General features: G+C 44.5%; 1 protein-coding gene across 2 annotated transcripts in view; it reads right to left on the reverse strand.

The window, feature by feature from the left end:
* Window positions 1–4,731: 4,731 nt before the first annotated feature.
* LOC140405771 (Fc receptor-like protein 5) overlaps window positions 4,732–16,929 on the reverse strand; it is a 79,264-nt gene continuing 67,066 nt past the window's right edge. For both annotated transcript variants that reach the window (XM_072494203.1, XM_072494204.1), the window contains 3 exons: window positions 15,958–16,254; window positions 10,613–10,723; window positions 4,732–4,910 (listed from right to left, as the gene is read on the reverse strand). In XM_072494203.1, coding sequence (XP_072350304.1) covers window positions 4,870–4,910; window positions 10,613–10,723; window positions 15,958–16,254 — 449 coding nt within the window. In that variant the 3' untranslated portion in view covers window positions 4,732–4,869. The remainder of the gene's footprint in view (window positions 4,911–10,612; window positions 10,724–15,957; window positions 16,255–16,929) is intronic.

Here is a 16,929-nt window from a genome sequence, read left to right on the forward strand (position 1 = left end):
CTTCGATAGTCACAATCTCAGTTTTATAAAATCCATTTTATATACACGTCCAAACAATGGACCAATTTAATTGTTGAAAACACATCAAATCACACTGTGGATGGGGGACTGGATGGAGGGGAATGGAGGGAGGTACTGGGGAATGGAGGAAGCGAGTGGCGAGTGTAGGGAGGTAAGTACACCAGAGGATTGGCAGTGAGTACTGACTGGAGACTCACTCTCAGGGCCTGTGTCTCTTCCTCTTTTGTTTAATCACCAACTCCGACTGCCTCATTGGGAATAAAGGCACAGACACTAATGAACCCCCCTCCCAATCACTGTCCAACTCACCGATTCTACCTGCACTTCATGATTGGTATTTACCCTCCCCCTCCCATTTACTGTCCAACTCACCCGCTCTACCTGCTTACTCTAGTATTGGTGTTAATCCTTCCCCCCTCCGATTTACTGTCCAACTCACTCAACTACCTGTCCACTCCAGGATTGCTGCTTAACCTCCGCCTCCCAGTCACTTCCCAACTCACCAACTCTACCTGCTCACTCCAGGACTGCTGTTTAACCTCCGTCTCCCATTCACTGCCCACCCACCACCCTACCTGCTCACTCCAGGACTGGTGTTTAACCTCCGCCTCCCATTGACTGCTCACCCACCCACCCTACCTGCACACTCCAGGACTGGTGCTTCATCTCCCCCCTCCCATTCACTGCCCACCCACCCACCCTACCTGCTCACTCCAGGACTGGTGTTTAACCTCCGCCTCCCATTCACTGCCCATCCACCCACCCTACCTGCTCACTCCACTTTAACATATCAACAACAACAAGGCAACAATAACATTGTGTCAATATAACAAAACGTTTTTACTATCATGCAAACATTTCAAAAATAAAGGGAAATTGCAAATGCACTAGTGATAATTTACCAAAATTCACTAGACACTGGGGTGGTCCCGGCGGATTGGAAATTAGCAAACGTGACACCACTGTTTGAAAAAGGAGGTAGACAGAAAGTGGGTAATTATAGGCCAGTGAGCTTAACTTCGGTAGTAGGGAAGATGCTGGAATCTATCATCAAGGAAGAAATAGCGAGGCATCTGGATGGAAATTGTCCCATTGGACAGACGCAGCATGGGTTCATAAATGGCAGTTCGTGCCTAACTAATTTAGTGGAATTTTTTGAGGACATTAACAGTGCGGTAGATAACGGGGAGCCAATGGATGTGGTATATCTGGATTTCCAGAAAGCCTTTGACAAGGTGCCACACAAAAGGTTGTTGCATAAGATAAAGATGCATGGCATTAAGGGGAAAGTAGGAGCATGGATAGAGGATTGGTTAATTAATAGAAAGCAAAGAGTGGGGATTAATTGGTGTTTCTCTGGTTGGCAATCAATAGCTAGTGGTGTCCCTCAGGGATCAGTGTTGGGCCCACAACTGTTCACAATTTACATAGATGATTTGGAGTTGGGGACCAAGGGCAATGTGTCCAAGCTTGCAGACGACACGAAGATAAGGGTTAAGCAAAAAGTGCAGAGGATACTGGAAGTCTGCAGAGGGATTTGGACAGGCTAAGTGAATGGGCTAGGGTCTGGAAGATGGAATACAATGTTGACAAATGTGTGGTTATCCATTTTCGTAAGAATAACGGCAAAAGGGATTATTATTTAAATGATAAAATATTAAAACATGCTGCTGTGCAGAGAGACCTGGGTGTGCTCGTGCATGAGTCGCAGAATGTTGGTTTTCAGGTGCAACAGGTGATTAAGAAGGTAAATTGAATTTTGTCCTTCATTGCTAGAGGGATGGAGTTTAAGACTAGGGAGGTTATGCTGCAATTGTATAAGTTGTTAGTGAGGCCACACCTGGAGTATTGTGTTCAGTTATGGTCTCCTTACTTGAGAAAGGACGTACTGGCACTGGATGGTGTGCAGAGGAGATTCACTAGGTTAATCCCAGAGCTGAAGGGGTTGGATTACGAGGAGAGCTTGAGTAGACTGGGACTGTACTCGTTGGAATTCAGAAGGATGAGGGGGGGGGGATCTTATAGAAACATATTAGATTATGAAGGGAATCGATAGGATAGATGCGGGCAGGTTGTTTCCACTGGCGGGTGAATGCAGAACTAGGGGGGGGGGGCATAGCCTCAAAATAAGGGGAAGTAGATTTAGGACTGAGTTTAGGAGGAACTTCTTCACCCAAACGGTTGTGAATCTATGGAATTCCTTGCCCAGTGAAGCAGTAGAGACTCCTTCATTAAATGTTTTTAAGATATAGATAGTTTTTTGAAGAATCAAGGGATTAAGGGTTATGGTGTTCGGGCCGGAAAGTGGAGCTGAGTCCACAATAGATCAGCCATGATCTCATTGAATGGCGGAGCAGGCTCGAGGGGCCAGATGGCCTACTCCTGCTCCTAGTTCTTATGTTCTTATGTTCACTACCCTAACCTTTACATCTGATCAACTCCTCGAGAATGCAATCACATTCCTTAGGCTCGACATCCCTCTGAGAAAACCATGGTGGCTATGACGGATCAAACGTAGCCTCTCCAAATGTAGATTAGAATTGCTGCTCCAGAATGTTCCAACTTATTAAGACGGTATTTTGAATCTTTTCATTTTTTATTTATTTTCTTTTACACTATTAATGCTTATGTCATTGACTCATTCAAGGTGTATTTTTTGAAATTTCAATTGTAGATGATTATTCTTCAATCCCCATGAGTGCCGAAGGGCTTTCCGATTTTTTCTACCTGTGACATTACTATATGAATTTGCAATAAAATATAACTTGCCCTGTGACATTCTTTAAAACTAGTCGTATGCTTTCACTTAAAATAGGACATAACGTTCATGCAGTAAACGCTAAGAATGGAATCATGAGTGTTCTGTCTGGTAACTTTTGTTGTGTCAAATTAAAGTTTGATTGGTACAGAACTGGTCAGGTCATAGAAGGCAGAGGATACCAATGGAAGGGTGCTTTTCTGATTGGAAGGCTGTGACTAGTGTTGTTCCGCAGGGATAAGTGCTGGGACCTTTGCCGTTCTTAGTATATGTAAATGATTTCGTGGAAAATGTAACTGGCCTGATTAGTAAGTTTACAGACGACACAAAGGTTGGTGGAATTGCGGATAGCGATGAGGACTGTCAGAGGATTCAGCAGGATTTAGATTGTTTGGCGACTTGGGCGGAGAGATGGCAGATGCAGTTTAATCTGGACAAATGTGAGGTAATGCATTTTGGAAGGTCCAATGCAGGTTGGGAATATACAGTGAATGGTAGAACCCTCAAGAGTATTGAAAGTCAGAGAGATCTATGTGTACAGGTCCACAGGTCACTGAAAGGGGAAACACGGGTGGAGGAGGTAGTCAAGAAGGCATACGGCATGCTTGCCTTCATTGGCCGGGACATTGAATATAAGAATTGGCAAGTCATGTTGCAGCTGTATAGAACCTTAATTAGCCCACACCTGGAGTATAGTTTTCAATTCTGGTTGCCACGCTACCAGAGGAGGCTGTATAGAGGGTGCAAAAGCGACTTACCAGGATGTTTCCTGGTATGGAGGGCATTCGCTATGAGGAGAGGTTGAATAAACTCGGCTCGTTCTCACTGGAACGACGAATAGAGGGATTCGGACCCCGGAAGTGTAGAATTGTTTAGTTTAGACGGGCAGCATGGACGGCAGAGGCTTGGAGGGCCGGAGTTCCTGTCCCTGTGCTGTCCGTTACTTTGTTCTTTGTTCTTTGTTCTGACACACAATGATGTCTCCGATAACGCTTTGCGAACTTTCTGAGGTGTGGGAAATGCTGTTTCCTTGGAGATATTGTCTCCTTTCCTTAATGGAAAATGTCCCCAAAGTCACAATCTTCAGCTTTTTGTAGAACTTGTGTTTCAGGACACGAGGGCAAAACATTTAATTTCCATTTACCTGATTATGCTATGTTGCTTGTGTTCTTTCTTTGTTTATTTGGCCATTCATTTTAAGATGTCATGTCCAAATATATTGTTTCCCTTGTACATGGAACAAAAAAGAAAGAAAAATACAGCACAGGAACAGACCCATCGGCCCTGCAAGCTTGCGCCGACCATTCTTGCATTCTAACCGAAAACCTCTCATCTGTCAGTGTCCGTATCCCTCAATTCGCATCCAATTCTGTATTTGTCAACACCCTTTAAACGTCACTACCGTACCTTCTTCCACCGCGTCCGCCAGCAGCGAGTTTCAGGTGTCAACTGCCCTCTGAAATAATTCCCCCGCACATATCCTCTAAACGTTGCCCCAGAACCTGATGTTTCGTTAATATTTCTTTGCTAATTTTCCGATGTGCCATACAATGCACAGGATTCTTGAATGCATTTCAATGCACTTGAAGAGGATTCTAACCTTATCAGAAGTGCCATGATGGAAAATATCCCCAGGGATCAGCTTCAGCAGTCTGCTGAAGTGGTTAAATGTGTTTCAGGACAAAAGATCTAAAACAAAAATACATTGAACTGAATTTTAAAAAAAATGTATGTTGTTTATTTGTATATTTATTTTTTCATTTCAACATTTTCTATTGGAAATTAATTGTTTACCTCATATATGTAATTCCGTTATAATTATATTATATTTAAATTCGTTCGTATGCACATAAAGTTGCACACACATACACAAATAAACGCACACATTTTCGCCCACACTGACCCATTGATACGTAAACACACATGCGGAGATATATCAGTCAGAGACATCGTACTGGTAATTGGCGAACCTGAATTACATCCTTTGCTGCATTTTTGAGCAATAACAAACTTAACTATGGTTAAAAGTCCCAGACTTGTGTGACATCTTTAATAGAGTTTTTTCACATTGTGATCTCTTCATTGTCGCTTCACATTGTTGTTTCACAATAAACTGCATCAGCATCGTCACCTGTCAAATACAAGGTGAATCATCGTGAGTAATACATCTCTGATATCATCCCGTCGTAATAACCTATACAGGCACACATTAATGGTCAACAATCTTCCCGATGCGCAATGCCGCCATTGTGAAAAACAATCGTCTGCTTCCATGTCTTTCAGCAAGAACCCTGTGTGACGATTAGCTGTGGCAATTTCTCACCTGTTCAGTTCCTTTTTAATTATACTATGATTGCCGTCGTCTCGGTTGTCGCCTCGAGAGCGCGTTTTGAGAGTACATTCTACAATTTCATCCCTGTCAATATCGTAATTTTACTGCATCTGGAAGCAACATATATTAACTAACCAACTAAACAATTATAGACCACAGCAAGACATTTCTACAATCAACTTACCTGCCTCTGAATTTATGTGGAAACTCTCGTGCGTAAAATTGATACCCCTCCTTCACTTTATCGAACATGGAACATTGAACATTACAGCGCAATACAGGCCCTTCGGCCCTCGATGTTGCACCGATCTGTGAAATCACTCTAAAGCCCATCGACACGAATCCATTATCGTCCAGATGACTATCCAGTCACCATTTGAATGCCCTTAGTGTTGGCGAGTCCACTACTGTTGCAGGCAGGGCATTCCACACCCTTACTACTCTCTGAGTAAAGAACATACCTCTGACATCTGTCTTATATCTATCTCCCCTCAATTTAAAGCTATGTCACTTCGTGCTAGACATCACAATCCGAGGAAAAAGACTCACTGTCCACCCTATCCAATCCTCTGAACATCTAGTGTGCCTCAATTAAGTCACCTCTTAACATTCTTCTCTCTAACGAAAACCGCCTCAAGTCCCTCAGCCTTTCCTCATAGATCTTTCCTCCAGACCAGGCAACATTCTGGTAAATCTCCTCTGACCCTTTCCAATGCTTCCACATCCTTCTTATAATGCGGCGACCAGAATTGTATGCAATACTCCAAATCCGACCGCACCAGAGTTTTCTACAGCTGCAACATGACCTCATGTCTCCGAAACTCAATCCCTCTACCAATAAAAGCTAACACACCGTAAGCCTTCTTAACAACCCTCTCAACCTGGGTGGCAACTTTCAGGGATCTATGTACAAGGACACCGAGATCTCTCTGCTCATCCACACTGCCAAGAATCTTACCATTAGCCCAGTACTCTGTCTTCCTGTTAATCCTTCCAAAATGAATCACCTCACACTTTTCTGCATTAAACTCCATTTGCCACCTCTCAGCCCAGCGCTGCAGCTCATCTAAGTCCCTCTGTAACGTGTAACATCCTTCCGCACTGTCCACAACTCCACCAACTTTAGTTATCATCTACAAATTTACTCACCCATCCTTCTACGCCCTCCTCCAGATCATTTATAAAAATGACAAACAGCAGTGGCCCCAAAACAGATCCTTGTGGTACACCACTAGTAACTGGACTCAAGTCTGAACATTTCCCATCAACCACCACCTTTGTCTTTTTCCAGCGAGCCAATTTCTGATCCAAACTGCTAAATCGCCCTGAATCCCATGCCTCCGTATTTTCTGCAGTCGCCTACTGTAGGGAACCTTATCAAACGCTTTTCTGAAATCCATAGACACCACATCAACTGCTTTACCCTCATCCACCTGATGGTCACCTTCTCAAAGAACTCAATAACGTTTGTGAGGCACGACCTACCCTTCACAAAACTGTGTTGACTATCTCTACTCAAATTATTCCTTTCCAGGTGATTATACATCCCATCTCTTATAAAGTTCCAATATGTTGCCCACAACAGAAGTAAGTCTCAGTGGTCTATAGTTACCGGGGTTGTCTCTACTCCCCTTCTTGAACAACGGGACAACATTTGCTATCCTCCAGTCTTCTGGCACTATTCATGTAGACAAAGATGACTTCAAGATCAAAGCCAAAGGCTCAGCAATTTCCTCCCTAGCTTCGGAGAGAATCCTAGGCTAAATCTCATCCGGCCCAGGGGCGTATCTATTTTCACACATTCCAAAATTGCTAACACCTACTCCTTATGAACCTCAAGCCCTTCTAGTCCAGTTGCCTGAATCTCGGTATTCTCCTCGACAACATTGTCTTTTACCTGTGTGAATACTGACGAAAAATATTCATTTAGCACCTCTCCTATCTCCTCGGACTCCAAGCACAACTTGCCACTACTGTCCTTGACTGGCCCTGCTCTTACCCTAGTCATTCGTTTATTCCTGACATATCTATAGAAAGCTTTAGGGTTATTCTTGACCCTACCTGCCAAAGACTTCTCATGTCACCTCCTGGCTCTTCTTAGCTCTCTCTTTAGGTCCTTCCTAGCTATCTTGTAACTCTCGAGCGCCCTAACTGAACCTTAATGTCTCATCTTTACATAAGCCTCCTTCTTCCTCTTGACAAGTGTTTCGACTGCTTTCGTAAACCACGGTTCCCTTGCTCGACTACTTCCTCCCTGCTTGACAGGTACATACTTATCAAGGACACGCAGTAGCTGTTCCTTGAACAAGCTCCACATTTCCATTGTGTCCATCCCCTGCAGTTTTCCTCTCCATCCGATGCATCCTAGGTCTTGCCTCATCGCCTCAGAATTGCCTTTCCCCCAGATATAAATCTTGCCCTGCGGTATATACCTATCCCTTTCCATCTCTAAAGTAAATGTAATGGAATTGTGGTCACTATTACCAAAGTGCTCACCTACCTCCAAATCTAAAATCTGTCCTGGTTCATTACCCAGTACCAAATTAAAATGAAATGAATGAAATGAAATGAAAATCGCTTATTGTCACAAGCAGGCTTCAAACGAAGTTACTGTGGAAAGCCCCTAGTCGCCACATTCCGGCGCCTGTTCGGTGAGGCTCGTACGGCAATTGAACCGTGCTGCTGGCTTGCCTTGGTCTATTTAGACCTGTGCTAAACAGCCCCAGTGAAGTTACTGTGAAAAGCACCTAGTCGCCACATTCCGGCGCCTGTTCGGGGAGGCTGTTACGTGAATCGAACCGTGCTGCTGGCCTGCCTTGGTCTGTTTTCAAAGCCAGCGATTTAGCCCTGTGCTAAACAGTTTTTCCAAATCCTATATTGCCTCGCCTCTCTTTGGTCTATCTATTTACTGTGTCAGGAAACACTCCTGCACACATTGGACAAAAACAGACACAACAAAAGTACTCGAACTATGACGTTTCCATTCAATATTTGGAAAGTTAAAGTCCCCCATAACAACTACCCTGTTGCTTTCGCTCCTATCCAGAATCATCTTTGCAATCCTTTCCTCTACATTTCTGGAACTTTTCGGAGGCCTATAGAAAACCCCTAACAGGGTGACCTCTCCTTTCCCGTTTCTAACCTCAGCCCATACTACCTCAGTGGACGAGTCATCTTCAAAGTTCCATTCTGCCACCGTAATACTGTCCTTGACTAATAATGTCAACCCTCCCCCTCTTTTACCACCTTCCCTGAGCTTACTGAAATATCTAAACCCCGGCAACTGCAACAGCCATTCCTGTCCCTGCTCTATCCATGTCTCCGAAATGGCCACATTATCAAAATCCCAGGTACCAACCCATGCCGCAGGTTCACCCACCTAATTCCGGATGCTCCAGGCATTGAAGAAGACACACTTTAAACCACATTCCTGCCTGCCGGTACACACCTGGAACTTTGAAACCTTACTCATGACCTCACTACTCTCTACCTCCTATATACTGGAGCTACAATTCAGGTTCCCAAGCCTTTGCTGAACTAGTTTAAACCCTCCAGAAGAGCATTAGCAAATCCGCCCCTCCCCCCAGGATATTGGTATCCCTCTGATCCAGGCGTTGACCATCCCTTTTGTAGAGATCCCACCGACCCCAGAATCAGCCCCAATTATCCAGAAGTCTGAAACACTTCCTCCTGCACCATCCCTGTAGCCACACGTTGAACTCCTCTCTCTCCCTGTTCCTCGACTCGCTATCACGTGGCACGGGTAACAACCCAGAGATAATAACTCTGTTTGTCCTAGATCTAAGTTTCCACCCTAGCTCCCTGAATTCCTGCCTTACAACCCTATCCCTTTTCCTACCTATGCCGTTGGTACCTATGTGGACCACGACTTGGGGCTGCTCCCCCTCCCCCTTAAGGATCCCGAAAGCACGATCCGTGACATCACGCACTCTGGCACCTGGGAGGCAACACACCAACCGCGAGTCTCTCTCGTTCCCACAGAATCTCCTATCAATCCCCCTAACTATGGAGTCTCCAATGACTAATGCTCTACTCCTCTCCCCCTTCCCTTCTGAGCAACAGGGACAGATTCTGAGCCAGAGAATTGTACCCCATGGCTTACCCCTGGTAAGTCGTCGACCCCCAACAGTATCCAAAGCGATATACTTGTTACTAAGGGGAACGAGCACAGGAGATCCCTAGACTGACTGCTTCCTCCCAGCCCCTTTCACCGTCACCCATCTATCTTTATTTTTCGGAGTAACTACATCCCTGAAGCTTCTATCTGTGACCACCTCTGCCTCCCGAATGATCCGAAGTTCATCCAGCTCCAGCTCCAGTTCCCTAACGCGGTTTCTGAGGAGCTGGATACGGGTGCACTTCCCACAGATGAAATCAGCAGGGGCACTGACGGCGTCCCTCACCTCAAACATTCTGCAGAAGGAACATTGCACTACGTTCCCTGCCATCCCCTCTAGATAAAAAAAAGAAAAAGAAAGAAACAGCTTACCTGTTATTCACTCCCCTTCTCAGCAAGCACTCACTCGGCAACCTCTGCGCCCCACAAGATAACACCTGAGGGAAAATAAAAGAAAAGCTACTTACCAGTCACTAGCCAGTCCCTTACCTGCAGGCTGTGACGTCACGGTTCAACTTCTTTCGACTTCTACCTGCCCTCGAGCCTTCCTCGTGTTCTTTACAGCGGTTGTTTTTTTTGGTTAGAGGAGGGGGTACGGACGGAAACACTGAAGAAGTGTTCCGGGTTTAAGTGTCACTTGACAACAACTCCTCCACAAACTACCTTCAAGTAAGGGTGAGCACACGGAAGTATGCAAATTACCCCCGCAACAGCCAATCAGCAGCTCCGCTCTACTGCCCTCTGCTGGATAATTCAATATAATTCAATAACTATCTTTTTCCATTCACGGTTGAATTCCATCGCTACATGTTGCTGGCTGAATTTGGTGTAACTCTTTGTATTTGAGACATAGTGATCATTTTAGTTAACCTTACCATATTGATATTCCTGGTTTAGGTGAGATGTTCATCCCGAGTTCAACAGTGTGTTTTGAATAAATGTAAATCCAGCAGCTGCCGAATTTCAGATGGTATTGTAGTTAAATGTTAAAGGGAACTACGTACATATCTACTTAGTGGAAATGTGACTGATGTGTAAATGTTCAGATATCTGTCACGAGTAGCAATTTCAACTGGTTTTCTCAATAACAAGAAAGTATATGCATGTAAACACAGAACTATAATTATATATATACATTCAGTGTACATATACTTTAACAAATATATGTATTTCACATCTCTTTTTTGACAATGACTGAGAACATATTGTCTGATTGTTTCGGACTCTATACGGCCTTATTTAAATTGACAGCATTCAATAACGAAGACTTAATACTTACTCTGTGAGTAGCAGTTTGCATTGGTATGTTACTATTATATCCAACATGAATTGATCAATCTATCCGGTAGGTTTTCAAACATACCTGCAGGAACTGGCTTTCTCTTGGTCGGAATAAACTCTATTCCCAGAATAATCACGATTCCTAACACGATCAATGCAGCGAGACTGAAACGGATTGGGATTGAACTGGAAACTAAAAGATTATGAGGAGAAAATGAATGACCATTTTAGTGCGTCATAGGCCAGTAGTGAACGGGATGTGTTTTAACATTTCCATTAAATATTTTAGATTTTAGTTGAACTGAATTTCTAACAGCTCTCGTCGCATGATTGGAATCCATGACTCCAGAAAATTGTCCTGTGTTTCTCGATTACTAGTCGAGTGAACACGCCACTGCGCCACCGCTTGTCCCAGTAAATTGATGCATTCCCTACCTATCCAATAAACATAGAACATAGAACATAGAACAATACAGCGCAGTACAGGCCCTTCGGCCCACTATGTTGCACCGAAACAAAAGCCATCTAACCTACACTATGCCATTATCATCCATATGTTTTTCCAATAAACGTTTAAATGCCCTCAATGTTGGCGAGTTCACTACTGTAGCAGGTAGGGCATTCCACGGCCTCACTACTCTTTGTGTAAAGAACCTACCTCTGACCTCTGTCCTATATCTATTACCCCTCAGTTTAAAGTTATGTCCCCTCGTGCCAGCGATTTCCATCCGCGGGAGAAGGCTCTCACTGTCCACCCTATGCAACCCCCTGATCATTTTGTATGCCTCTATTAAGTCTCCTCTTAACCTTCTTCTCTCCAGCGAAAACAACCTCAAGTCCATCAGCCTTTCCTCATAAGACTTTCCCTCCATACCAGGCAACATTCTGGTAAATCTCCTCTGCACCCGCTCCAAAGCCTCCACGTCCTTCCTATAATGCGGTGACCAGAACTGTACGCAATACTCCAAATGCGGCCGTATCAGAGTTCTGTACAGCTGCAACATGACCTCCCGACTCCGGAACTCAATCCCTCTACCAATAAAGGCCAACACTCCAGAGGCCTTCTTCACCACCCTATCAACCTGGGTGGCAACTTTCAGGGATCTATGTACATGGACACCTAGATCCCTCTGCTCATCCACACTTTCAAGAACTTTTCCATTAGCCAAATATTCCGCATTCCTGTTATTCCTTCCAAAGTGAATCACCTCACACTTCTCTACATTAAACTACATTTGCCACCTCTCAGCCCAGCTCTGCAGCTTATCTATATCCCTCTGTAACCTGCTACATCCTTCCACACTATCGACAACACCACCGACTTTAGTATCGTCTGCAAATTTACTCACCCACCCTTCTGCGCCTTCCTCTAGGTCATTGATAAAAATGACAAACAGCAACGGCCCCAGAACAGATCCTTGTGGTACTCCACTTGTGACTGTACTCCATTCTGAACATTTCCCATCAACCACCACCCTCTGTCTTCTTTCAGCTAGCCAATTTCTGATCCACATCTCTAAATCACCCTCAATCCCCAGCCTCCGTATTTTCTGCAATAGCCTACCGCGGGGAACCTTATCAAACGCTTTGCTGAAATCCATATACAACACATCAACTGCTCTACCCTCATCTACCTGTTCAGTCACCTTCTCAATTAACTCAATAAGGTTTGTGAGGCATGACCTACCCTTCACAAAGCCATGCTGACTATCCGTGATCATATTATTCCTATCTAGATGATTATAAATCTTGTCTCTTATAATCCCCTCCAAGACTTTACCCACTACAGACGTGAGGCTCACCGGTCTATAGTTGCCAGGGTTGTCTCTGCTCCCCTTTTTGAACAAAGGGACCACATTTGCTGTCCTCCAGTCCTCTGGCACTATTCCTGTAGCCAATGATGACATAAAAATCAAAGCCAAAGGTCCAGCAATCTCTTCCCTGGCCTCCCAGAGAATCCTAGGATAAATCCCATCAGGTCCCGGGACTTATCTATTTTCAGCCTGTCCAGAATTGCCAACACCTCTTCCCTACGTACCTCAATGCCATCTATTCTATTAGCCTGGGGCTCAGCAGTCTCCTCCACATCATTATATTTTTCCTGAGTGAATACTGACGAAAAATATTCATTTAGTATCTCGCCTATCTCTTCAGACTCCACACACAATTTCCCATCCCTGTCCTTGACTGGTCCTACACTTTCCCTAGTCATTCGCTTATTCCTGACATACCTATAGAAAGCTTTTGGGTTTTCCTTGATCCTTCCTGCCAAATACTTCTCATGGCCCCTCCTTGCTCGTCTTAGCTCTCTCTTTAGATCCTTCCTCGCTACCTTGTAACTATCCATCGCCCCAACCGAAACTTCACACCTCATCTTCACATAGGCCTCCTTCTTCTTCTTAACAAGAGATTCCAATTCCTTGTGTAAACCACCGTTCCCTCGCTCGACGCCTTCCTCCCTGCCTGACCGGTACATACTTATCAAGAACACGCAGTAGCTGATCCTTGAACAAGCCCCACTTATCCAGTGTGCCCAACACTTGCAGTTTACTTCTCCACCTTATCCCCCCCCCCACCCCCCAAGTCACGTCTAATGGCATCATAATTGCCCTTCCCCCAGCTATAACTCTTGCCCTGCGGTGTATACTTATCCTAAAAGAATCCTTCATGATACTGAGCAATTCCATTCAATCACCTGTTAACATTCTCAAACTCCCCTGGGCGCGTGCGCTGTCCATGCCAACCCACGTGACCGATTGACGTGACAGGAGGGAAATTAAATGTACTTTCAAAACACCTGACGATCTTGACTTAGCCCAATACATTGAAGTCATCAGGTTTATAAGTTTAATACCAACAATGTATTTTAACAGTACTGTAAGTACAATGACAAAAATATATCTGCCACTTTCCTCAACTCAGCCCCCACTTTCCAAATAGCCCCACCTACAACACACTGAGACACACTTACTCACTCAGACACAGACACACACAGACATACACGGGCTCACACACAGACACAGACACGTAGTCACACTCAGACACACACTCACGGTGGCAGACAACATTGAGGAAAAGAGTTGTGGAGTGAGAACAAAGTAAAATAAAATAACATCGTGAAAGGATCTCTAAAGCATTGCGCCTGCTTTCAGTTCACGTCTTTCAAGAGTTCAAGATTTCGTTTTGATACTTATTCCTTCTGGGCTTGAAAGGATATTTTCGGCGAATGTTGTCTACTTTCTTTTTGAATCAACATCATTTTAAATTAGGAGTAATGATATGTCAGGTGCTCGCTGGTTTTTGAACAACAGACTAGTTTTTCTAATTCAGCAAGGAGCGAGAGAAAAAGAGCTCCTCCCCCTTTCAAGTCCGAATCTTCTGCCCAGCTCTCTCAGAAGAATCGCACATGAACCAGTCACTGACTGTTGCCAAGCAGAACCGTATTACTCGCCAGCCCACAGACTGACGGGCAGCCACACGAAATGACGTCCTCCCAAGTTGGTTCTTATGATAGTCTCGGTGTCTCTCCGAAGTACAAAATGTGGTAAGCACTGGCATGATGAACAGGCTTTTCTTCAGGCACATTTTAATTATGGGTCCACGGAACAAAATAATAAAATAAATGGTAGCATAAGGAACTGAAAAGGAGGGAATCTAACATAACTTCCCCCGTCCCGTCCCCCATCCCACCTGAAGGGATGAAACTTTATTTGAAGGACGTTTCAAACCAAGCAGGGTAACGCAAAAAACAAAGCGCACATCCATTTATCTATCCTTTCCCTCTACTTGTGTTGCCGGAATTCTTCTATCTGCCACTTACCAACTGTAAATAATTGAGAATCTATCCACCATAATCTGGTCCTTGTCAGGAATATGGGAAAACTTAATATTGAAACGTACCATCAATGAATTCTAAAGGAGCCATCTTGCATCTGAGTTTTACATATTTCTATAAACCAGGGCAGATTATGGTTCTGAAAGATTAGGCTGTGTTTATTACCATACCGGACACATAACTCAAAATGATGAAGGGTCTTTAGCAATGCGCTTTCGAAATGGTGTCGACTTCCTTTGGCACGGATTTAATTTTCACTGAAACGTTTCCCACCAGTGTTTACAGCACTTTTGTTCAGCTCTCTCAGAAACATCCCGCTAGAACTAATCACTGACTCTTGTCAGAGAGAAGACTGTCGCTGGACAACCCATAGGTTGCCAACAGACCAATCGAACCAACTTCCACCAATGCAGATCTTAATATTCACCCGGCGCCCGGGACACATGTAGCGCAATAGTAGCGCCAAGGACCTTGGTTCCAGAGATACCCCGGGTCAGTCTCCGTGAGGAGTTCGCTCATTTGCCCCGTGTTTGTGAGAGTCTTAATACGAAAAGCCAAAAATGTGCAGGGTCCGTGGATTGGCCACGCTAAGTTGCCCTTTTGTTTAAAACCAATAGATTTACCCACCACCGAGGAGTTTCTATTTCCATCTCCAAAATACAAAAGCTGTGTCAAACAGGCCTGACGATCAGGTTGCTTCAGTTTGAGTCCACTGATTCTATACATCATGGTCCACGGGAGCAGCACGGGAGCGCAGTGAGTAGCACGCAGCCTCACAGCGCTGTGGTCCCAGGTTCGATCCCAGCTCTGGGTCACTGTCTGTGTGGAGTTTGCACATTCTTCCTGTATGTGCGTGGGTTTCGCCCCCACAACCCAAAGCTGTGCAGAGTAGTTGGATTGGCCACGCTAAATTGCTCCTTAATTGGAAAAAATGAATTGGGTACTCTAAATTTATAGAAAATAAATAAAACATTATGAGTCCACGGAACAAAGAAAATTACATAAAATAAATGGGGCAAAGGGAAATCAAAAGGAATGTCTCTAACAACATGCTCCGCTCTCCATGTACGAATTGTAACCATTTCTAAACTTGTGGCACATTACAAACAGTATTTTCCGTCTTTCTCCAATTTGGATAATTTACCCCAGTCTGTCTATCCTCCTCCCTCAGAATGGTGCTCCGTAAAAATGATCCTTCAACGGCAGCCAATCAGGAATGGAGTTAGCAAGGTGCTGGGATGTGGATCTTGTCTCAATGCATCTGCTGGTATTATGCAGCAGAACTCTCAGTTTACATTTGGAAATATCTTGATTTTTGGCTTTGAAGCGTGGACTTCCCCATGACACAGCTAACCTGTGCCAACCAGGAGGCAGATGATTTATTGCTGCCAGATATTAGATCATGTACACATTTAATTCTCGGTGTAGTCTGTGCCAAGATTTAACACCAGAGCACTGTGTTCCTATTTTCATGTCAGCTTGAATTGCGAAGTGCACCGGTTAGTTTAACGAGATAACATCTCATGTCTGAATTAAAACAGGAACACATTATCCATAATCAGGTGGATATATTGACTGTGCATATCACTCACCTCTTACACTGATGCTCAAAGGGTCACTGGAGGTCGAGCATAGCCGGGTTTTGTTCACCTCCGCTTCATATCGACAGGTATAATATCCTATTTTGGAGTGATCGATTTTATTGATGGTGAAGGTGACAGAATGCATTCCTGCAGCAGGAGATTTAACGTTGACAGAATTCGATTGTCCTTGTCTGTATAAGTAAAATGCAATCCCAGGACTGTCCTGGGAGCTGGAGCAGTTAAACGTGACACTTTCACCGTCAGCAATAACATAGGAATCCACTGAGAAACGTGGTTTATTCAGACCTGCAGTTGGACAGAAAGAAATAGTGACGGTCATTACATATTCAACACTGAATCAGGTTATTAATATTCAGAACTTTAGTCGAATTACCTAATTGAAAAGGAGACAGAGATAACAGGATGCTATCGAATGTGAAGGACTGATCAGTCAGGGAGGCAGTGGGGCCGTAGTACTGTCAATGGGTTGTGCTCCAGAGTCCCAGCGTTTTGATTTGGGGCACGGTGGCACACTGGTTAGCACCGGTGACTCACAGCATCTGGGACCCAGGTTCAATGTCGGCCTTGGGTGATTGTCACTGTGTAGTTTGCACATTCTACCCGTGTCTGCACGGGTTTCCCCCGGGTGCACAATACAAATATATGCAGATTAGATGGAATGGCAGTGACAAACTGCCCTTAATGTCCGAGAGGTTAGGTGGGGTTACTGGGGTAGTGTCGGAGTGTGGGTCTCGGTTGTTCTTTCGGATGGTGTGTGCCGGTCCTCAGCTAATTCAAAACAGCAATCTTGATCTCAAGAAACGGCAAAAGGAATTGGACACTGTCGAGGTTAGAGGTTAGAGGACCTGCGGATATTCCTACAGACTTGTACTTGTACTGAAGGCATGCACCAAAGTACAGTGCAGTACAATTTGCCACATCAATAGCTCCGAAGTGAATACGGTCGGCAGCTTCAATACC

This window comes from Scyliorhinus torazame, unplaced genomic scaffold (genome assembly GCF_047496885.1).
Source record: "Scyliorhinus torazame isolate Kashiwa2021f unplaced genomic scaffold, sScyTor2.1 scaffold_211, whole genome shotgun sequence".
Taxonomy (NCBI): domain Eukaryota; kingdom Metazoa; phylum Chordata; class Chondrichthyes; order Carcharhiniformes; family Scyliorhinidae; genus Scyliorhinus; species Scyliorhinus torazame.